Raw genomic sequence first — 24,866 nt, 5'->3', positions numbered from 1 at the left:
TGAGCGTTCAACAACTGCTTCCAACGGGAGGTCCAAACTGCGACCAGGGGGGCCGATTTTAAACTATCGGCATGGCCCCGGGCCGCCCAGGCTGTCGTCGGACAGAACCAACATGGTTGGGAATTTCTCCAAGGGTAAAGAGGTGGCATCCACCTTGGAGGAGCGTATGGACTGCATAGGGACGGCGGCGAGCTTAAGTGGCTCAAGTGGTTCCGATGCTATGTGTCCTGTCCGGGCATCCTTGCACGTCATTTGGGTTTGCGGTTTCTCTGCACCCTTGACCAAGGGGCCCGATTCGGCCTTGGGGAGCTGGTGTTCGTGGCCAGGCTTGTTCGGCCCGGGAAGGAAAGATCTGTGGACAGAGAATTGATGCTGCATCGTCGAGGTGGCTGATGGTGTGGGGAGTGCCTTTGTAGGAGAATTGTAGCGCCGTGGGGAAGAGCCACCGGTAGCGGATCTGCTGTCTCAGAGGAAGAGCGAAAGTGGGTGAAGCATCCTGCGCTTCTGGAGAGTTAGAGGGGAGAGGTCCTGGAAGATCTGTAGTGGGATGCCCTGGAAGGAGAGGTCATCCTTTGATCGGCCTGTTGCCGCGATGGCCTCCTTAGAGGTGTAAAAGTGGACCCTTGTAATTACATTCGGAGGGGAGTCGGAGTCCACTCCCCGGCGAGGACGCAGCCTATGGGTAGTAGGAGTTGGGCCTCGTCCAGATCCGGTAGCAGGGACTGGAAGAAAGTGCTTACATATTTAGGGAGCTCCTTATCAGAGACTGAAGTAGGTACCCCTCGGATGCGCAGGTTATTGCGGCGGGAGCGATTTTCCATGTATTCCTGTTTGAACTCAAAAATTTCGGTTCTCTCCATTAATGTCTGGACGGTGTGTTGTAGAGCCGATAGCGAGTTGGAGTGATCTGTGGCCAGGTCCTCGGCCTCCCTCATCCTCTGCTCTATGCTACCGACCCTTTGATCTGTTTGTTCCAGTTTAGCAGTGGGTTCCGTCATGCAGGTTCTAAATTCTGATTTGATGTCCGACATGAAGGCTTGGAGGTCCTCTTTGGTTGCGAGCGTCCCTTTGTCGTCGGTCGCTTTCTGGGGAGTAAGTTTGGAGGAATCTGCTTTCTTTCCTTTATCCGCAGCCATTAGCATGGTGGAAATGTCAGCCGATTTGGAGGACTTCGGCGCTCTGGACATGGCTTCGGAATGAGGGGCACCCTCCAGTAGTCCGGCCTCGAATCCAAGTGGCACAGGGTCCAAAATGGCAGAAGCGATTGGGGGTGGAGTGGGCCGGAGCACCCAGGAGTTTTAGGCCTTCAGGAAGCGGTCTGGGTAGCCGTAACGGGTGGGCCTCACAGAGCAAAATGGCCACGGGGCTCCAGGCGGCCCTCTGCGGCAGGGTCCAGGATGCGGCTGGAGGGAGCAGGCTCTCCATGGCTGGCGAAGTGGGGAGGGGGGCAGGAGCGTCCCAGGAAAGCAAGGAAGGCGTCATGCTCCAGGCTGGGGAGCAACCATCAGTAGTTTCAGGGCCGCGCAAGGGGAACCAGCGTGGATGTGTGTGGGTCAGCGGGCCGCCGGGGGGGGGGGCAGATGTTGCAAGCCTCAGAAGGCTAGGCCACCCCCAGCACCCCACCCTAGGCCCCCAGGGGACCGGTGCGTGGATCACGCTGATGGCGGGCTCACCAAGGCATCGGGCGCGGTCCAATGGCGGGATGCAGGCTGGGCTCCTACGAGCTGCTCCAGAGCAAAGTGTAGGTGGCAGGCAGGCGGGAGCAGGGGCCGTCAGCGCCCCCTTAATGTCTGCCAGAAAGACTCCGGTCTCCAGTATCAGCCGCGGGCCAGGGAGCAGGAGCCAGCGAGGTGCCGAGGCGCAGGCTTAGAGGAGCGGCCGCCATCTTGGATACGGTGCCGGCCGCCTGAGGAACGTTTCTTTTGCCGCGTTTATAGCGAACCCGGGGGCGTTAAGCTCCCAGATTGCAGGGGATGGTGCTGTTCCGCTGCCTCAATCTAGCGACATTCATGGCGGGCATAGCAGGAACAAGGAGAAAATAGCTTTTAGCCGTGGACCCATGCGGAGGCCATTAATGGAGCTGCCTCATCGCTGGCGCTCCAGGCCACGCCCCAAGGACCACCATTTTTATGGAGTTCAATCTTGGCATCCATGAGAATCCCGCTCCCGCCCACCACTCTCGCTTGACTACCACCCACATGGGGAGGAAGTTACTCGCAAAAAGATCTTTCATGCATTGCGTTTCCTGGATCCCCAGATAGTGGAACGTGTCCTTCTGCACCCTAAAAGGGAGCTCGGCCACAAATTCTCCTCCTGCGTTCAACAATCCCCCTGCTATAAATGCCACAGATTTACCAAGATTGACATTGAAGCCCGAGAGCCCCCCGTACTTTTCCAAACTTCGCAGCATGTGTGGGATCGATCGGGATGGTTTGGTGAGATAGAGCAGAGCATCGTCTGCAAATAAACTTATTTTACAATGTGTCCCACCCACCTCAATGTCACTGATCTCCTTGTTTTGCCGAATTGACGCCACCCACGGTTTCATCACCAGGGCGTATATAAGCGATGCTAGGGGACATCCCTGGTGTGCACCTCCCCCTATTGTGAAGGCTCCAGATTCATTCCCATGGACTACAACGCTTGCCGTCAGATTTGAATACAATACCAATATCCACCCCATCCACCTCGGGCCCATCCCCATGACCAGGAGAACCTCCCCCATGAAGGCCCAGCTTACCCGGTTGAATACCTTCTTGGCGCCCTAAGAGAGTAGAAGGGTGCCCTCATTACAAACCGTCCGTGTGCTCAACACATGGAGTCTCTCATACTGTCCGCCTCTTGTCTATTCAGGACAAAGCCCACCTGATCCGGGTGGATCAGTCTTGGGAGATAGGTCTCCAGACGTGACGCTAGAACCCTGGCAAAGATCTTCGCGTCTATGTTTAGGAGGGAGATGGGCTTGTACGAGGCACACTATGCAGGGTCCTTCCTGGATTTTGGTATCACAGCAATCAGGGCCTGGATAAACTGTGGTATTGTGTCCTTCCCCCCCCCCCCCACCTCCCCGCAATTTGATGGTACAGCTTGGACAGTGGTTTCGCCAGTAGGGACTGGTTTTGTTTATAAAAATCTGCTGTGAAGCCATCACCCCCCCGGTGCCTTCCCTACCTTCAGCCTTTTAATGGCTTACACGACCTCCTCCTCAGATATCTTCCTCTGCAGGATCTCTCTATCCGTGTCTGAGTGTTTGGGGAGAGGTTGGTCTGCCAGGTATGCCCCCCGATCCCCCCGCTCCCCCCCACCGAGTCCCTAACGCCCGAAACCTTCCGGTCCGCCCTAGTGCACAGTGTCCTATTAGCTGGGAGAATCCCCAACCTTTCCCCTTTTTCATAGTACTTCTGCCTCGTGTATCATTTTCTTGAGAACCTCTCCGATCAGGACTAGGTGGAGTGCCCGTCTCTTGTCCCTCATTTCCCCCAGAAGGGCCTCCCTGTCCACATCCCCCTGATTCAGTCCAGCCCGCATAGTCGCCAGATGCTCTTGCAGCTTACCCTCAATCAATGCTCTTTCATGCTTCTTCCGGGACCCCTCTACGATAAACATCCCCTAAACGTTGCTTTGGCTGCTTCCCACACCATTATCACCTTGACCTCTCCATTATCATTCATCTCAAAGTCCCCTTTCCACCGGCTCAGTTGAGGGCCCCTCATGGCCCCTGACCAGTTCCTCTGTGACTCTCTGTATTTCCTCTTCGACCACTAAGTAGTGTTTTTTACCATCCCATTCGAAGGCCAGTGAGAATGGGTATCCCCACCGGTATCTGTCCCCCCCCCCTGCAGCCATTTGGTGAGGGCTCCACATTTATTCCTTCTTAAGAGTGCGTAGGCTGAGAGGTCCTGGAAAATGGCCACTTTCGAGTCTCCATGCTGTATTTCCCACAGGTGTTTCACCTTATCCAGAATCCTCGCCTTGTCCCCGTAATAATGCATGCATGCTAGCACTGTCCTGTGGCCCCTTGCTCCTCCACCCGCTCTATGGACTCTGTCAATCATGATCCCTTCGCTTGTGTCTGTTCCGAGGACTATCTATATTATGTCCTGCACCTTATGCTCCAGGACAGATGGGGTTTCTGCCTCTGATTCCACCAAACCGAAGCAGCAGAGGTTGTTTCTTTGTTCACGGTTTTCGATGTTGTCTACCTTGAGATGCAATTCCTCCTCACGGCACTCCCTCTCCATGAAGCGCGCCTCCATTTGAGTCTCCAGTAGTCTACCTGGAACTGAAATCTCGCCACTGACTCCTTCCAGCTCATGGGCCTTACACCGCCCATATTCCCCTTGTTCTCCCGGGGGTTCCAGTGCAAACACTTAGTCCGCAGGGGGATAACCCGGAGGTAGCGTCTGGGGCCGTTGGCAAAGAGACTCCCAGTTTCAGGGCGCAGGGGCACCCTATGATCTGAGGGGGAAGCCCCCCGCGTTCCATGGTCCAAGTCAGTACCTCTTCATCGTTGTTCAGACTTCAGGCCAAAGTTCTGTACGCCTCTCAGTGGTCACTTTGGGGGCGGGCGTCCTCCTCTAAGGTTCACAGGGCATGAGGACGTGTTCCGCCACTCCGGGTGTTATCCTCCAACTGTCAGTGCGCCCCCGGGGTTGGTGTGCCTCCAGGTGTACAGGAAGGACCCCCCCCTTTTGCGTCTCAGTCCTGTCTTCCTTCTGACCCCCCCCCACCTCTGGTGGCTCTACCCACAGTGCCATGCCCAAATCTATTCACAGCTGGGTAGGTCTTCTCCCTAGGGTGCAGCTCCCAGTGGCAGTGTCTCCCTCTGTCTGGGAAGGGACGTGGATATCCCCCTTATGGTGTGCTATCTCATGCGCCCCCTTGGCTGTCCCCTGTTGCAAGCGTGGGGCGAGCACCCCAAAGTTTTGACTCAAAGGTGTAGGACCTGCATCGGCCCTGGCGAGGTGTGCCACCATAACATGGGGGCTGCACCATGTGTTGTCATGTTTCTCCGGTGTCTGTGTGGGTCGAAGGAAGGACCCCAAGCCAGCAGGGCCACAGAGCCCAGTCCAAGCCCCACTGTGCAGGGGCTGCGCATCTCCATCCACAGCCCCACTTACACAGCGAAGGTCCTCACACACGGGGTGTTCTCTGCACGGCTCCAGGAGAGCAGCTGCTCCCAACCTTAATCCTCAGTGGCCGGTGCTCGGGCAGGCGGGTCTCTTGGACCATTCTTTTTCTGGGGTGTCGGTCTTCCTCTGTACGCCTTCCGCAACGGGGCCACAGGGTTGAAGCCGCCCGCCGGCCCAAGGGGTGGCAGGGCAGGTGCTACCACAGCCCCGGCATGATGTCCCCGGATGGAAAGGGGAGCTCCTCCTTCAGGTGTCGGCACCTTCGTAGCTCTTCACGTGGCTGGTTCCCCCGTCTGACACGGCCGCAAGGAGCAGGGCCTTCCTTCTGTCACTGCGGCACGTGGCCATGGGGGAGGGGCACTGGCTGCTTAATGCCGTTAACACCGCTTCAGAGTGGCTTCCGGTATTCATCTGGCGTGCTTCTCGGCTGGCAGTGGGTTCACACACCTCTGGCATCGGTTTTAGGGCAGATATATGGTCTGCAGCTCTCAATATCTCCTCGTATTATCCAGGGTAGGGACAGAGCACGTAGCTCAGACAGCCATCTTGTACACTGTACATTCTATGTTACAATGTGGAACTGCTGGTTATGAATGTATATTATTTGGAGTGCATCAAGACCTTTGCAGTCTGGTATTATCAGTACTATAAACCTAACTTTTGGTGGCGCTCTGAGCTTGGTTTCTAAAGTAGGTTCTAAAGTAGTAACCCCTTTTCTTCATTCCAGGTGCTATATTTAATGTGGTATGTGCGCATTTCTATCATTCATGTCACTATATAGTAGAGATGTAGGAATAACTTTTGTTTTAGCATATTGGGTCTGTGAGGAAGCCGAGGGCGTCCTCACTTCTTTTCCCCCTGGATCCTCCTCTCCAGTGGCAAGGGAAAGGCCATTGCTTTTGTATCCCGACCATGGGGGTGGATATGTGAGGGAGGATCACCTGGGTGGAGAGAACTTTGGGAATGGGGAGAGGTTGTCCTTAGGTGAGACATGGTATCCCCCTTTCCCTTTTCACAATGAACCCGCTATCCCCAAAACCTTGTTGGCTATTGACAGCCCTTTCCCTTTGCTTCCTCCCAAACTGTCCCCTAGAAACACCATCTTAGTACTGGGACGAGGAAGAGACCAACTACGAGTACATGTCCTCATTTGACTGATACACAGCCATATCAGAGACAAAACATACATGCTCTTTATTAAATCATACAGTTCCAAACACCACTCTAGTACTGAGACAAAGAAGAGGGCTATGGAGTCATACCGGTGGAACAACCTGGCATGTCTCTCTAATGGGGTTCTCCATAGTCCGGCAATCAAATTCAATGACCCAACCCTTGGGTCACTTAACACACTTGATGGATATAAAAATGCCCGCCGTATTGAGAGAAGGGGAGCAACCTAAGAGAAGGAAGCTGGAAACCCAGGTGCCGGGAGACGGGCTGTGTCGGAGGAGAAAAAGCCGTTGGGACCGCGGTCAGCTGTGAGAGGGTCTGGAGGTCATGCTACCCTCCTGGACAGGTCCACACAGCAGGAGCTGTGGCATTTCCATTGACCCGAGACGCGGGAAACCAGGAGAGCGAGCGGTGCTCTCTGTGGATGCCGCAGAGTTTGGGGAAACAGGAAAGCTGAAAGAGCATTCAGAAGTCTGCTGCGAAGGACCCAAGCCGGAGGAAGCTGCTGAATGCGACCGGTGAGCGTAAAGCAGGGAAACTCATACCGGGGCTCTCCAGTAACTGAAAGCAAAGTCCTTTTTGAATATCGAGAACTAATTATTATTGAAAGCATTTTTGAATGCTGCACAGAGTAAAAACCAAGTTGAATACTTATGAACGGATTGAAAGCAAAGCATTACATGTGGCAGATACCATGGAATGTATTGTATGAAACAAGCATTAGCAAAGTCAAGACAATACCAAAAGGGTATGAAGATTAGAAGCCAAGTATTGGCCCAAAACTTAGAGGGGCCCAGGAATTGCAGGCTAAGAGGAACCTGTGTTGGCATGAGCCAGAGAAATACAGAAAAGTACAACAAAGTGCATGGTGGGTAAGCCAGTCATGATAAACATCACAGTCGGATGGAAGCAATGGTTAATTGTTGATGGAAGCAGCAATAAGTGCTATTGGTTGCATGACCTGTAATGGGTGGACCGTGTGGTCCGACAACTGCGCCTAGACAGAGTGCACGGCATGGAAAAAGGCAATGAAAGTATGCATAAACAAGCTTATGTTTTAAAACAGTGTTATATATGAAATTGAAGTCAAGAAACAGAACTGCCAAAGTGAACTGGTACAAAGTATTAATGTCAAAGGAGCTGGGAAGTGTCACAAGGAACTGTTATTTTTTAAAGCTGGAAGATTTGAACTCTTGGAGAAGGGAACCCAATATTTGAACAAATTTGAATCCGTTTCTGGGTCTACTCCATGATGCCTTCACAGGTCCGGATCAGGACAATATGAATACATGTTTTTGTTGTCTAGGCTTCCCTTTTCTTCCAACCCCTTATCCTCAGTATAGTGCCAGCCACCAAGTAGTGGGTGTTGGTTAAGAATTGATGCAGTCACACTTTGTGAGACTCCACAACACTTATCTGTTTGGTATTAGGTAACCCACCTGTTGGTATAGGTCTGTACTACACAAGTTGGTAGTGTGACTGAGCAGTCAGGCCTCTCTCAAGAGGGGTAAATGTGAGCTGTAGAGTTGTACAAACGAAATCCGGACATACGAGTAGGCAAGTAACACTTACACTCAAGGTTTCTGTTATAAATATTTATCAATTTTTAAATAAGCATTCTTTTAAAAGGCAATTTGTGTAACAATGTAAATATACTTTAACATTACTTTCCAGAATCAAAGAAAGTTAGTGGATAATCTTTGGATATGCTTCATACACAATTCCTACACCCTGACGTGACTTCAATCACAAGGACAGTAATGGCATTTATATATCACACTAGTTATACTTTGCAGAATTTGAGGTCGCAGAAAGGAAAGGGTTAGGGAAGGAAAAAGGTTAAACAATTTATCAGTATATGTGAGGACAACTAAATCTGCCAATGACATCTAGGTAAGCCTTTCCCAGCAATAACAAGCTACCACCTATGAGGGACAAACAGTATCAAAGTCAATGGACTAGAAGAGTCTTCAGGGAGCCAGGACAGCCAGAGTGAATTGGAACACAGTCTATGGATCTGTTGCACTTCTTAGATCAAACGTCTTGCACAAAGCTAGAGAGTATGTAACAAAAATCACTTGTAGGGTCACAAGCTGTCAAGCCTGTGGAAAGAGTTGGTATCATCTCTAAAAGGTAAGCCACTGCAATTCCCAACTGAGAAAAGCACAGCTACAAGGAAATCAGATAAGTACCACAAGCCTAAACAGTACCTCTGGTTTGAAGAAGAGTGGTCCAGCTGGATTCTGTCTTGCTACGGCGGTGCAGACCCTTGTTCCTGAGCCTCAGTCGTGGGGAGAAGAGAGAGGACATCTGGAGGGGTCCTGCAGCGGTACTTGCAAGGTAGTCGGCAGCTATGGGCTCTTTTCGATTCAGCTGCACTTCGCAGTTTCAGTGCTAAGCAAACAGCACCGTCGCAGATCTCGGATACCGGCTGGACTTCCTTCACTCCTTGGGTCCTGCACTCTGGTGAAGGGACTCAGGATCTGGTAGTCCTGCTTCTGGAGAGTCCTTACAAGACACCTGGAGCTCTTAGCTGGATTAATTACCGCTTCAGATGTTTCACGCAACTACGGATACTCGACCCCTGACATTGGACTTCCGAAGAAATGGAGAGGCAAAGCAAGTCGGGTGTGATGGTCCAGTTGAGTTAGTCTCGGGGTTAGTTGGTACCACTAACCCAAGGGGAGACGTCATTCCGTTCGGAGCTTCTCTGTCGAGGTGAAAAAGGAGTTCAGCACAGCAGCAGGGCTTCAGTAGGCAATTCAAAGGTCCAGGAGGTTGCAGCAAGCTTAGTTCACGGTTGGTTTCTTCGTTGGGTGTTTCTCCCAGTGGTCGACTCTGCCTCTAGTCCCAAAACCCTCGCCTATTAAGCAGGTTTCTTCCATTCATGCACAGCCCTGGCTGTCAATCACACAGCAGGCTGGCGGTCATAAAAGGACAGCCAGCCAGCCAATCAGGACTAGTTGCATTCAGGCATTCCTAAAGACAAAGGACAGCAGAGTTTCGGGACCCTCCCTCACCTCCTGTCCCTTCCAGACACACTGGAGCCAGGGGTGGGCTTCAGGGCTTAAGCCTGCCAAAGTCAAAACACAGGGCTCATATCAGCCTTAATGCACAGAGTAAAAGCCAGGAAAGACCTCACAAACAGAAAATGGCGAGAAAAAGAAGACAGGGGCCATTTTGACAAAATGGTCACCCATGGGTGCTGTACTGCAGCTGAGGGTTCTGTCTGCGGTAGAAAAGCACAATGGTAGGAAAAATTAAACCACTGCCACCAGCCATTTAAAGTAGTGAGGGTAATAAAAAATGTTTACATGAGAGAGTCGGATAAGGGGCTACTAGGTAACCCCCCCCCCCCAGCACTCCACATAAGATGATGTGTGCTGGACCTACAAAGAGAAAAGGTAAGCAAAGTCAATTTCACTTCACTATTCTTGGGAACTGTAGTTCGCACAAGAAAAGGTAAAACAAGAAACAATTCAAATGGAAACTAGGCCAGGCAACAATAAAATGTTCTACCCAATCACAATAGCTAGGCACAACAATCAACTCCCAAATAACAGATGACCAAATGGTCCAAAGAATTCAAAGGAAATGTAAAATCCTTACGGCCCAAGGAACAATAATAAACAGGAGAGTTGGGAAATTCTCACCAAGACTGGTGATAGAATTTTATAATGCGAAGGTAATCCCATGCTTGATTTATGGATGTGAATCAAAGCTAGGCTGTCCCTATAAAATGTGGAGTGCGTGTGAAAACATATTTTGTACCATAATTCTACACTTACCTGAGGGCACCCCCACATCTTGTATTTGATTCCAACTAGGATTAACCTCAATTAATGCTACAGTGACTTGGAATATCTTATCCATATATAGAAGAGTGATTGGAGCTGATGAGCTTCCAACGTATAACATCTTGAGGTCCTCTACGATTGAAACAAGTGTGTCTATTTTTCAAAAATGGAAACAAACATGTGATATAACACTACAGCAAATAAGGAAGAATTAATAGGAAACCCGAAAATAGTAAAAAAGGAAGCTGTGGGATCAAGATTTGTATGAAACTTCAGAGCTGAGATCAAAGCACAGATGCATGGCCAATGCAACATCAGACATAAGAGCAAGGAATACACTGCTGAAATACTTGAAACTTTTTCTGTGCTACAGAAAAAGACACTTTCATGAAACTACGATTGAACTCATTCAAAACGAAAGAGGTCCTTAAGCTGAGATGTACGGGGGGTGAAGTCGATCCTCTATGTAGATTTTGTGGCAAAAAAAATGAAACCCTGAAACATCTAGTACTATTCTGCAAAAACCTGAGATATCTGAGAACCAAAAATGTGGGTACAGAGATTAACAAAATGCGAAATCATAGTGGAGATGAATGGTGGTATGTTATGGCTGAGGGAAACTAAAGAAAATTGACTTTCGCACTAATATTTTACCTGTAACAACTGGAAAGTAGATTTACGGAATAACTAACAGCCACCAAACCCTGCGGAAAATCATTCAGGGAAGTTTGTCTTGGAAATTTGATATAGATAGACTAAAAACTTTATTTTTTTTTAAAGGATGTACTTTTTTCATATTTTAAAAGTTGTAATTAACTGAATAAAATAATTTAAAAAGAAAAAAGGTATTTAAACCTTATGAGAAACCTAAAAGATTTCTCAGCGACACTGCACTGAAGGTGCTGTGTGTGTCACCATACAAAAAGCAGTTGCCTATGTAGTTTGTCAGACTCCAAAAACAGTGAAAACACAAAATCCAAATCCGGTAAAAACACACGAGAGAGTGAGAAAAAGGTCTCACTCACTCCACGGTTAAAATTAAGACGTCCTAGGTCCAGCAAAAGAGCTGGGGGTCTCTTAGGTTGAAGGGAATTAGCACAGAAATGAGAATTCTCCCTTAACAAGCCCATAAGAATGAATGAGCGGAAAAGGCTCCCCTCATTCAGAATTAAAAGAAAGGTCAAAAAATCCAGCAAAAAGAGCTGGGGTTTCAACTAGGAGAGGGAATGAATCACAATATTAATAAAACTATCTAACAAAATCTAACGCAGGCTTATTTTGGACAGGCTAACAGCAAGTCAGGAAAAGCAAGAACCAGCTGGGAAACATCTACACCTATTCTCTGAAAGAAATAGTTAGTGAAGCCAACAACATTACTTTTGGTAAAGAGACACAGCCAATTTACAGGTGAGTAAAATAACCTTACATCTACTTTCGATTAGAATGGCGAACAGTTTCTAAGGGAGGAAAGATGTTACATATACTTTTCAGAATGGATGAACATTTCTAAGGCAAGTAATAACGTTTGTAACTCTCAGAGTTGCAGTTACTAACCTACTTACTTTGGAAGTAAGTAACTTTTAAACACTTATTCCCTTTTCTAGGCAAAAGGCCCAATCCTTAGAAGTCTTTCCCTTATTCTTGGAGCATGAGTGTTCTCATTGGCAGAAGGGGGGTCATCACTATGGTCTAGTGTCCAACAGGCAGGTCAGGATAGGTTCTTGAGTAGCAAATGTTTCTAAGGAAGAATGTTACAACAAGTAAGTACTTTACTTTAGAGTTAGTTCACGGTCCAGGGGCTTCACAGAATGCACCCTAGGAGGAGGATTCCAGCAGTGGGCCTGGGTGAACTGGACAAGAGGCCTCCCAATCGCAGAAAGCACCTCAAAACTATACAGGAATCACAAGAGACTTAAGGTAAGTAAATACCTAGGCCAGCACAGTACCTCTGCACAGATGATTTTGCAGCAGCAGAACTTCAGGAAAGGTAGCAAATAACTTGGTCGTTGAATTCCTTCAAGAGAAGACAGGACACTGGAAGGACTTTTGCAGCAAGGATCACAGGGAAGGGAGGCCTCTAGGCAAGGTTTTCCTAGCGGCTGGGTGCGGCTCTGTGTATTTGGCGCCTTTTTCAGGAGCACAGAAGAAGACAGAATATTGCTGGTCGGATTCTCGTCGTTTGCAAGGAGCAGCACTCTGGTGAGGGGACTTTTCGGACTGGAATCGTGCCTCTGGAGATCCAGCCAGATGCCAACAAAGTTTCAGCAGGATTCGGAAGAATGTGCACCGCACAATGGCTCGAGGTCTCAGGGTATTGCAGCCTGCAAGGTCGCAGCACGGCCTGGGATGGCTCGTAATGCAGGTCTTCTTGAGTCTAGTGGGTCTCACTAGGCACTGGATCATCGTTTTCGGAGTACCCAGGTCGACTGGAAGGAAGGGCTACCGCAGGCTTCGGTTACACAGCAGGTTTTCCAGTTGCTGGAAATCGTTTCAGCCACAAATTCTTCATCTTCCTCTTCGGTTTTTGTTCCAGCGGTCAGCTACTTCTTCAGCTTCCAGGATCTGACTTTTATGCAGGAACCCAGCCAATAAAACAGCCATGCAACATTGATATGATATGATCGCTTATTTATAACGCACTTAATACCCAGAGGTTTCTAAGTGCGGACCCGGGGATCGAACCTGCGTTGCTCCGTGTCCTCTTGTTTCCAAGGGGAGCACGTTGCCGCTGAGCTATCCTCCTTTCAGGACAGCCAGCCTTCCAATTTGAACTGGATTCTCACAGTCAGGCTGGATGACAAAGGACTGCAGAGTTTTGGACTCCTCCCTCGCTTCCTGCCTTCACAGATACTCTGGGGCCTGGGCGGAGAATCCACAGGATTCCCGCCGAAGATAAAAAAAAAATTAAAAAAAAAAAAAAATCACAAAGGAATTTCCCGCCCTGGATATCAGGGGAAGGAACAAGAAAGGACAATGAACACTAAAATGGCAAAAAAAAAGACGGGGGTAATTTTGGAAAAATTAGCACCCATGGGTGCCTTTACCGGGGTTGTGCAAACATCCTGCGGTAAAGGTGTACTGAATTAATAAAAAGGTTCACTGCCATCAGCCATTAAAGGTAAGTTTATCCTTGTAACATAAATGCTACAAATCAAATGCGAAAGGGGATACTGGTGGGGGGTGCTGGTCTCACCTAATAAAATGTAAAAGGGACCCAAAGATCCTTCCTATCCTTGGGAAATGTGGGTTCTGACAAGGTTAGCCAGAGCAAGTCAAAAGGGGAGCCCACAGGGCAACCTAGCAACAATAGGCACTTATTGACAAAAAGTTGTCAAAGAAGATAAGTTTTAAAAGACACCATGGTGAGTCTTAAAAATGACACCCATAAAAAGAGTAAAAGATTCCCTGAGTGTGGAAAAAAGGTTCCCACTCAGAGGTAGAAGGAAAAATAATCCACCAGTAAAAGCAAAATGTTCTGGGGTTGACACGGGTCAGGCAGATAAATCATTGCTATGAAAATCTTACTTAACAAAAGTACATGCAAGGTTACTACTTACCTTAGAAATGTTTTGCCATTCTGAAAAGTATATGTAACATCTTTCTTTCCTTAGAAACTGTTTCGCCATTCAAACAGAACATAGATTTAAGGTTATATTACTCATCTGTGATTTGGTTGTGCCTCTTCCCAAAAGTAATGCTGTTGGTTTCACTTCACTATTCCTATTAGGATAAATGTATGAGTGTCCCCAAATGGGTCTTGCTTCCCCTGATTTGCTGCTAGCCTGTACAGAATACATCTGTTTTAGGTTTTACCTACCTAGAATAACTGAGTCATTCATAAAGTGTAACACTTGGTTTTGCTTTCCTTGGTCTGTTGTAGACGTACACAAAAACAGTCTTAGGTTTATACCTGCCTTTAAGTTGATGATGGCTCCTGTAAAAAGTGTATAGGTTTTACTTGGCTTGAGTATAACTGTTATCCTAAAATAGGTTAGAGTTATTGCTTCCCTTAGTCTGAACTGAAAAGCAACTGTAATTGAATATTACACCCAAAAGTCCAACTCCCCTCAAATAATTTATCCTGAATCAGAGTTATAGGTTTATACTGTTCCTAGAATCAGTGTTCCACTAGTCACAAAATGTATATTGTCCAGTTGGTTTACTAAGTGATTTCTTGCTGAGCATCACAGTACAACTGTTAGGGTCTACTACCCTTGTATTATTGAAGGTAATCCAAAAGTAACCATTGGTTTGTACTCACCAAGAATAGGTGTGACCTATACTGAATGTGTATGAAAAGATTTGACTTACATAGACTACTGTTAGGTCTCTAAATAAGGTATATGCTTTAGTCTGAACTTTAAAGCATAGTGTGTTTTTAGAATTGTGGTTATATATAATGTGATAGTACTCATTTCCTCTAAGATTTTTCTGGGCCTACTTGTATTTAAATCAACCATTTATTTGTGCAATACATGGTGTTTCAGTGCTTCTTTGGACCACTTGTATTACAATTTCTTTGTACCTATTCTACAGCCCCCTCTCCCTCCTGAGGTAAGCGTGGCTGCTCTGTCTACGATAGCATGAACTCAGGTGGTACAGCCTTATACTAAGAGTGGAGTCTTGTACTGCCTTAGTTGAATGGTTTTACTAAGCCCTTAGTTGGACTTCTCTTTAAGGAAGCCCCGCGATTAAGACCTACCAACATCTCTATGGAGGGCAATTGTGAGCTCCTCTCAGTCAAGCTCTCCTCCAGCCATCCATGTTATTTACCACCCCCGCCTGGTCCTCCTGCCACTTTCGAAGAGAACCTCATCCACATTGTGGGTGATAACATTAAGCCTAAAACCAGAACTATCCTACTAGGAGATTTTAACCTAGGCCTCAACGATCCCTCAAACCTCCACTCCTCTTCTGTAGCAAACACTTTCAGCAATCGGCTTTAGACACTGTATAATGGCCCCCACCCATATAAAAGATCAGACTCTTGACTGGGTTGCGGACCTCAATAGCCAATTAGCATCTCCTCCAACTCCCCATGCCCCTGGTCGGATTTATGCATCTTGACCTTTACCCCCCTCCCCACTTAATAGCCCAGTCCTGTCCTACCGACCCTGCCACGATCTGGTCCCGTAGTGCCCGGAAGATGACCCAAAGACTCCATCTCTCACCACTCCAACTGAACACCTCCTCTTGGACGACCTGAGGGTCCTGGCAGACATCTACATGAACACCTTGACAAGAGCGGTCCACACCGTAGCTCCACTGGCTCCCCATAAGTCCAAACCTGCATGACATATCAACTCTTGGTTCACCCCTGACCTCCAAAGCTCTACGTACCAAAAAACGCCAAGCGGAAGCCACCTGGAAAAAAGGCACCTGTTGACTCACCTAAAGACTTCGTTAACAAAATTGCTAGAGAATACACGCAGGCCATCATTGCAGCTAAATCTGTGGCCTACAATTGCAGAATCATGAATGCCAATTCCAACCCAAGACATTTTCAGAATACTCAGAGCTGCAAAAACCATCATCCCCCACCTCCCCCACCACCATCAGCAAAGATGATCTGTGGTGCTCAAACATTCAGAATGGCATGTGGTCTAAAATTACTTCCTTACAACAGAAAATAGTCCTCAAACAAGTGAATATCAAAACTACCGTTTCTCCCCACCCCCTGCCACCCTCCCCAAATTTCATACCTAGACTTTTCCCTTTAGAGAAATCACGGAATCAGAAACCACCCACATCCTGAAAAGTCTAAAGCCCTCAAGATGGAAGGGGGATGTCTGTCCAGCCACGATCATCGAAGACTATTTAGAAGCCCTAGTACCCTTCATCAAAGCCTCCTTTACCTTAAGTATGTCCCTAACACCCTCAAAGATTCCTGGGTCCCCCCCTCTACAAAAAAAACACTAGACCCAACAGCACCCAATTACCACAGTCCCACACCTACTAAATATATTGGATAGGGCAGACTACAACCAAATACAACACTTCCTGGAAACCAACCATATCCTAGGATCACGACAATCAGGCTTCAGGCCAGGACATGGCAGAACCAGCACTACTAAAGCTGAAAAACCAACTTGAAAATCTCAGAGATGAGGGAACAACTACCATTCCCTCTCCATGTATTAGCTGCCTTTGATTTGTTGGACTATAATACCCCATTACCACGTCACGGCAGCTGCCAACTTCTCCCAAGAAGCCACTATATGGGACGCCTAATTTCTAGAATGAAGATCTGTGAGAGTCTTCTCAGAAATAGCCAGCGCCCCCCTGTTCCCATCCCCAGTGATGTCCCACAAGGTACATGCGTTTCCCTCACCCAATATAACATTCACAAAACCCCTCTTCGACATCCTGGACTCCATTGGCATCTCCTACACCAACTATGCCGATGACACCCAGATCCTCCTCCCTTGTCTGGCATCTATGACATGGACTCCCTTACCGTCAACAAAATCTACCCGACAATCCAGGCTTGCAAGGCTACAAACCATTTATGCCACAATGACAAGACCGAGATCTTGCGGGTAGAATCTCCAGCAATGCCGAAGAAGCTTAACTCACAATTCACTTCCTTCACTATTAACGGAATCCTGATCCCCGTCTCCCACTCGGTAGAAAACGCTCAGGGTTCATCTGGATGCCACTCTCTCCCTCACGCAGCAAGTGAATTCTATTGCTTCTTCATCTGCCTACAAATTGATTAATGCTGCCAATTTCTGACAGCCACCAGCTGCCACACCGTTGCTCGAGCAGTCATAGGGGGCAAGTCTCGACTATTGCAACATTCTCTTTGTAGGCACCTCCAAACAAAACAACAAAATGCAGGCAAAACAATGCCCTGCGTTCTGCACTCAACATCTCCAAAAGAGCATATCTCTGAAGCTAGAAGGGAGGCCCATGGCTCCCTATTCGCGAAAGGATTACATTGAAAACGCTCTCCATCACACAAATGCCTTTCCAATACAGCTCCTGTGTTACTGGCACAAAAAACTGTGAGCGAAAAACCATTAGACCGGCAAGTTCTGCACACACACCACCTTGCACTACCGAAATGTAATAGAGTTAGAGGAGGCCAGCTCGAGCTCCCCAACAATAGCAGCTAAGCCCTGGAATGCCCTCAAACCTTCCCTACGAGCTGAGAAATCATATTGGGCCATCCGAAAAGCCCTCAAAACTTTGCTGTTCACCTAAAACTCTGGACTTGATAAGTCATGTTCCCTGTATGTCTTAGGGAGAACAATGTAAGTATAACTTTAAGATGTCTGTAATGTTCTCATTCTAAGATGCCAGACTCTGAGTAACTGGTCTCGACAGCGCTTTGATGCCTTTGGGCTGAGGCGCTTTACAAACAAAATAAATAAATCTGGTCTATAGTTGTGTGCAGTACCAATAGATTGAAAACAGACTGCTTCAGACTTCAAATTACAAATATGGGATTTCCCATTAAAAATAAGGTCAATAAAATGTATACAAATATTGTCTATCAAAAATGACTGGTCTGCCTGATCTCGGTTCACTTTTTGTACTCATATTTGGTGACAAAGCACCACCAAAGAAGACCACCTGGTTGTTTTATGCCTAAGGAACCTTTCTGTGTTATAAGCAACACAATTAATGCAATAACATCACTCACAGTGAAAGCAGAGGATTCTCATCTGGCACAGCAATTACATCAGGGCATAGAAAACAGAGCACCCAGTCTTCTAGCGAAGCATTGGTATAACAATAAAGGACTCTCCTAAAGTGCAGTAACATTGCTCAGTGAAAGCAGTGTTCCTGAGTATACCTTTGGGCTCATCCTCTGGCATGGCTCTTGCTCTCTTGGGTCGCCGATCTCGTTTTGCTACGCGCTCTGCATACATCTGCGCTTTCAGGACTTCAAACTGTGACCTTTCCTCTGGCTGGAGAAAAAAAATACCACCAAACATTTCATCAGATGGCCTGGGGAAATCAAGGAATTTTTGCAGATGAAAATAGCACAGACGTGAGATCTGAGAAAGTAATCCTGTGTGAAGACCGATAAATCTGCACACAATTCAGCAAGTTTAGGTATAGACAGTAGAACACAGTGGGACGTGGATAGAGTAGGTCAGTAGGAGACTATAGTATGCCTTTCCTAGATGTACATGAGAATCTGAGATTTTAGGAGCGATTAAGGCCACGCCAATGGGCGAGTGAGTCATCAACTTTAGGGGATGAGATAGTAGAATGCACAGTCGTAGGTACCGCAGTAGTCCAGCGACCGTTAGAAAATTCACCCACCATATACACGTTTCTGGCCCCATTTCATCAGATACCATTTCCTTTCATGTCTGGCCCCCAAGGGAAAGACGAGAAGAACCAGCAAAAACAGTGGAAAAGCAGACAGAAATCAGAAGCACAAGCATACCGGTGACAAGCACAGAGTAGGGGGAAGGAGTGGTGGGTGTGTCCCTTTAGGAATACAGAAAAACTCCTACGTGTGATGAATTTGACAAAACAGAAATAAAAGGTTTTGTTAACGGCTATAACCTTTTACAATTCAGCTAAAGATGTTTTTCAATTTTGTTTAGTCAAAGCCACTATGGGCCCTAGAGTGCGCTTCCAAAAATAAGTTTACAAAAAGCATGCCTTCAGAAACCCACATGCTGCTTTGGCAATTACTGAAGGGGAATCGAGAAAGACCCTGCATTTATTATTGCATGAGACTACTGTTAGGAGGATTTTCCTAAACGCTATGTATAGAGCAAAACGGTTAGGGCATCATTTTATGTCTGTCTTTTGTCCATCTTTTTGTTTAAGGCTGTATCCTAGCACAGAGTGTTAACTATTAGGTAAAATTTTCATAGTAATGATACATCTTCCTGACCTGTGTCAACCCCAGAACGTTTTGATTTTACTGGATTATCTTTCCTTATACCTCTGAGTGGGAACCTTTTCCCACACTCACAGAATCTTTTACTCTTTTTATGGGTGAAGACTCTCCATAGTGTATTTTAAAAGTTATCCTCTTTGACAACTTTTTGGCAATAAGTGCCTACTGTTGCTGTGTTGCCCTAGAGGCTCCCCTTTTAACTTTCTCTGGCTAACCTTGTGAGAACTACAATTCACAAGGGTAGAAAGGATCTTTGGATCAGTTTTACATTTTATTTGGTGAGACTAGCACCCCCACCTTAAGTGGAGTGCTGGGGAGATACGGAGTATCCCCTTTCTCATTTTAACATTTATGTTACGACAAACTTATCTTTAATGGCAGGTGGCACTGAACCTTTTTATTAATTCGGTGCACCTTTATTGCGGGCCGTTTGCACAGCCCTGGTGCATGCACCCATGAGTGCTCATTCAAATGGGCCACTGTCGTGTTTTTTCACCATTTTAGTGTTCCTTGTCCTTTTTCTTGTTCCTTTCCCTGACATCCAGGGCGGGAAATTCCTTTGTGTGAGCCTGTGTACTCCCCTCTCCCCACCCCCCAACCCCCACCAAGGCTACCAAGCGTTTGTGAAGGCAGAACGCAAGGGGGGGGGGGGGAGGAGGAGGAGTCCAAAACTCTGCAGCCCTTTGTCTTCCAGCCTGAAAGCGAGATTCAAGTTCAAACTGGGAAGCTGGCTGTCCTGAGAGTATTGCCAATCTCCAAGTGTGAATGTTGCAAGGCTGTTTGATTGGCTGGGTTCCTGCATAAAATCAGATCCTGGAAGCTGAAGAGGTAGTCGACCACTGTAACCAAAACCGAAGAGGAAGATGAAGATTTTGCGGCTGACACGATTTCCATCAACCGGAGAGCCTGCCGTTGCCCTTCCTTCCAATCGACCTGGGGACGCCGAAAACGACAACCCCGACCCAGAGCCTGGTGAGACCCACTAGACTCAGGAAGACCTGCATTTTGAGCCATCCCACGCCGTGCTGCGACCCTGCAGGGCTGCAATACCCCAATGCCCTGGGACCTCGAGCCATTGTGTGGTGCACGGTTTTCCGAATCTCGCTGAAACTTCGTGGGCATCCTGCTGTTCTCCAGAGGCACGATTCCAGTCCAAAATGCCCCATCACCAGAGTGCTGGACCTTGCAAATTCCGAGAATCCGACCAGCGATATTCTGTCTTCTATGCTCCTGAAAAAGGCGCCAAATCCACAAAGCCACATCCAGAATTGAGGAAACCCTTGCCTAGAGCCTTCTCTGTGATCCCTGCTGGAAAAGTCCTTCCAGTGGCCTGGTCTTCTGGATGACGGAATTCAACAACCAGATTTTTGGCAGCAGATCCTGAAGTAGTCCTGCTGAAAATGTTCTGTGCTGGCTTGGGTATTTACTTACCTTAAGTCTCTTGTGATTCCTGTGTAGTTTTGGGGTGTTTCCTACGATTGGGATTCCTCGGGTCCAATACACCCAGGTCCCTGCTGGAATCTTCAGAGGTCGTCTTCAGTGAAGCCCCTGGACCCTCAACTAACTCTACAGTAAAGTACTTACTTGTTCTAACAGTCTTTCTTAGGAACTCTAACTTTTACTACCTATCCTGACCTGCCTGTTGGACACTAGTCCCTAGTGACCCCCCTTGCAACGCCCCCTTCTGCCACTGAACACTCATGCTCCAAGAATAAGGGAAATACTTCTAAGGAGTGGGCCTTTTGCTTAGAAGAACAAGTTACTTACCAACTGGTAATGTTCTTTCGACTGGATGTTCCTCCAGAGTATTCCACATCTTTGACATGTAATGTCCACAGCTGTGCTACTTTGGACATTTTTCGGCAGAGGGCGTCCTGCGTTGATGGCGTCGGGTCGAAGTCCCTCAAAGGCCTCCAAAGAGAGCGACGTCACCAGATGTTATAAATAGAACGCACGGCACCCGTAGCCTCAGTTTATTTTTTTTCCTCCGTAACGTGTGACCTGCTCGTACACAATGCCTGCTTAACTGCACATTGCCTTGAGGGAACAGAAGCTGCAATAGCATAGGAAATTCTATTCTCCTGAGGGGAAGGCCGGGAGGGCGATGTGGAATACGTTGGAGGAACATCCAGTCGAAAGAATGTTAGCAGTTGGTAATTAACTTGTTCTTCGAATGGATTGTCCTCCAACGTATTCCAGATCTTTGAGACTCCCAAAGCAGTACCAGAAAATGGAGGAGGGAGAAGAATTTACAATAACCAATCAGATGGCAGAATAAAGAACCGCTTTACCAAAGGCCATATCTTGACCATGGAGCGTATCCCGGGAGTAATGTTTGACAAAGGTGTGGATAGAAGCCCATGTCGCTGCGTCACAAATATTCCTAATACAAACTCCCTGCTGCAGGGCTGTGGAAGTATCCACGCCCCTAGTGGAGTGAACTTGCAACCCCTCAGGAGGGTCCTTGCCCGCCAAACTGTAACATTCAGTAATGGTGAGGATAATCCACCTGGACAAGGTCTGTTTGGTAACAGCCTGGCCCAATCGGTGTCCAGCGTACCCCACTAAGAGTTGATTGTCCAATCTGACCCTGGATATCTTAGAAATATAAAAGCTCAGAGCTCTCCTAGGGTCCAACCTATGGAGTCGCTCCTCTTCCTTACCAGGAGGAGGATAGAAAGCAGGAAGTACCACTTTCTGGCTTAAATGAAACTCAGACACTACCTTAGGTAGAAAGGATGGACGTACCTTCAGTACAACCCTATACTTGTGGAACACAGTAAAGGGTGGCTTAGATGAAAGTGAATGCAATTCACTCACTCTGCGAGCAGATGCAACTGCAACCGAGTAAACCGTCTTGCAAGACAACAGTCTCAAAGGACAAAAGTGCAACAGTTTAAACGGAGCACCCATCAGGAATTTCAAGACCAAATTCAGATCCCATACCGGTACCTGAAACCGGGACGCCGGGAACACATTAGTGAGCCCATTTAGAAATTGGGAAATCGAAGGAATCCTAAAATAAGAACATTCTTCGGACGAGCGCCGCCAGGTAATCTTTAATGGTACCTACTTGAAGACCCCGGTGGGCCAAAGAAAGCAAGAAAGACAGAACCATGGGAATGGAACACTGAAAAGGATCAACATCGGGTCCTCTGCATCAGTCGCAAAACCTATGGCAACGGTACAGGGATTTGGTTGCCGTCCACCTGGCCGAAAGGAACACCGAGAGATAATTGGGGCAGAGGGACCCTCTTTTTTGTTTAAAGGGGGCGTGACTCGAGAGGGTAGATTACATAGGAAAAATAGACGAGAATCAGAAGCTACCCCGGTTCAGAGACGCATTCAGAAGTAGGTGCAAGTTGCAGCTGAAAGCTAGATTTAGCAAATACTAGCTTAATGAATGAGGTCACAGAATTTGGCAAAGTAGATTCAAAATTCAAACTTAATTAAACATATGGACAGACATCTAAAAAATGCAGGCCTATAACTAAACACAAGGCCTTAAAAGATATACATGGGCCCGTAAGGGCAATAAAACACAATGGTATGTTTTAACTACACATTGTAGTGAGGGTTAGTAACAAAGTTGTTTGTGCAGATTCATGTACCACTTAATAGTAGTACGCCATTGTTGTCGACAGAGTGAAAAATTGGTGTTTCTGGTTCAGAATGGAAATGACCCTCAGAAGGTGCTGTGTTGTAGTAAATTGTCTAGAGGGACCGAACCGTCATCAGGACGATGTTGATGGAGGAACAGGTAGTGCGAAGTACCTATAAAAATAGATGACATGATGTGTGTCAGGGGTAAGTGACCAACGTGTGGATTGTATTTCAAAGCTACAGGTCCGTAAACCTACCTTGCTATGTCATCATGTGAACTTGAATTAATAGATGGCAGCCATGCTTGGTACTGTCAGGATTTAGTTGGTTACTATAGTATGTGAGATCTAGGAGAGTGGTACATAGTTACCGTGCGGTCTGATTTTTGGTTATGAAATGCCAAATATCCGACTGTTTATTCAGCATAGCCCTGCATGTATGACATTGTTCCAAAAGCTACTCGTAATCATTTTTTTGCTACATTAAGATTGCAGTACACCACTTGGCTCAGCCATCTGCCGTGTCTTTGCGGCCGATGTAATACTTTGAAAGCACAATAAAGCTTCATTCAAAAGAAGCCTGTGCCTAATACACAAGCTACACGACACGCATGCGCATAGTATTTCCACTATCTTACAGATGACGCAGGTACAGCACTCCAGCCGCCGGTACAAGGTAAACTGTATAGTCTAACTCGTAGACTCACCGCACCATCGTTTTACTACTGCATGCGCCGGCACCGTAACCACTCTAAAATTGATTTATTATCCATTTGAGGTAATGCACGCGGCTTGAGTGCACATGCACCGCCATTAGGCATGTTTTTTTGTCGGTTTATTTACGTTACAGCAATCACATAAACGAGCCTCTGTCTGAAATATACCGAGGCCATTCAGTTTTTTAATTACCAGCAATAGCATGAATTAATATTACTGGTCCTGCACTCACATCATTTTCTTTGGAGGTAGTGCACGATATACATAACTCATGCATGCTGGTATTTCAACACGTTCCAATCTAGGCCACTTGCACTTTGTGTCCCTCCATTCACCGAAGTCGATCTGGACCATAGCCACCAGTAACCAAACAATGATACATTCATTTTGATCAATCACATCTGAGTTCTACATGTTTCATTCTTTAGATGATCCCGTTACCCTAATCATTACGCAGTGATTCATTACATCACAGGCATCATCATCCAGCTCTCTTCCTTATCCTGGTCACGCTACCCGTTCCAGGTACCTCTTTTTTTCGCTCAACTTTAATACGATATATTCATATCAGACAGCAAGTTAACTATGTACCACTCTCCTAGATCTTGCATACTGTAGGAGTCAACTAAATCCTGACAGTACAAAGCACGGCTGCCATCCATTTATTCAAGTTCTCATTACGACATAGCAAAGTAGGTTACGGACTTGCAGCTTTTAAATACAATCCACTCGGACACACATCATGTCATCTATTTTTATAGGTACTTTGCACTACCTGTTCCTCCATCAACATCGTCCTGATGACGGTTCGGTCCCTCTAGACAGTTTACTACAACACAGCACCTTCTGAGGGTCATTTCCATTCTGAACCAGAAACACCAATTTTTCAATGTGACGACAACAATGGCGTACTACTATTAAGTGGTACATGAATCTGCACAAACAATTTTGTTACTAACCCTCACTACAATGTGTAGTTAAAACATACCATTGTGTTTAATTGCCCTTACAGGCCCATGTATATCTTTTAAGGCCTTGTGTTTAGTTATAGGCCTGCATTTTTTTTAGATGTCTGTCCATATATTAAAGTTTGAATTTTGAATCTACTTTGCCAAATTCTGTGACCTCGTTCATTAAGCTAGTATTTGCTAAATCTAGCTTTCAGCTGCAACTCGCACCTACTTCCAAATGCGTCTCTGACCAGGGGTAGCTTCTGATTCTTGTCTGTTTTTCCTAGGAAAGGAACACCTCCATCACGTCATCCGGGAGGTCCCAAATCCTTCCATCTCAACCTTTCAGAAAACAAGCATGAAGGTTGAGAGTCTTGACCTGTGGATGGAGAACCAGACGTCCCACTCGCGCGAGAGACGATCCTCTCGGTAGGGAAGACTAAGTGGAGGGCAGATGGACATTTCTAGAAGGTCCGGGTACCACGCGCTCCTGGCCCAATCCGGAGCAATGAGGATCATGTGGGATCCGAACATCTGCAACCTCCTTAGCACCTGAGGAATGACGAGGACCAGAGGAAACTCGTTCCCTTGAGCAGAATCTCTCACCCTTCCGGTTGGCACTGGTC

General features: G+C 47.1%; 1 protein-coding gene across 1 annotated transcript in view; it reads right to left on the bottom strand.

Moving 5' to 3' along the window:
- The window catches only part of DDX27 (DEAD-box helicase 27), a 1,027,557-nt gene that overhangs the window by 11,686 nt on the left and 991,005 nt on the right, over window positions 1-24,866 (bottom strand). The window contains exon 18 of the mRNA XM_069651193.1: window positions 17,904-18,018. Within this exon, the coding sequence (XP_069507294.1) occupies window positions 17,904-18,018 (115 nt within the window). The remainder of the gene's footprint in view (window positions 1-17,903; window positions 18,019-24,866) is intronic.

Source organism: Ambystoma mexicanum, chromosome 3p (assembly GCF_040938575.1).
Source record: "Ambystoma mexicanum isolate Mex_15411 chromosome 3p, UKY_AmexF1_1, whole genome shotgun sequence".
Classification (NCBI taxonomy): Eukaryota; Metazoa; Chordata; class Amphibia; order Caudata; family Ambystomatidae; genus Ambystoma; species Ambystoma mexicanum.
This window is presented reverse-complemented; position numbering and strand designations above follow the sequence as displayed.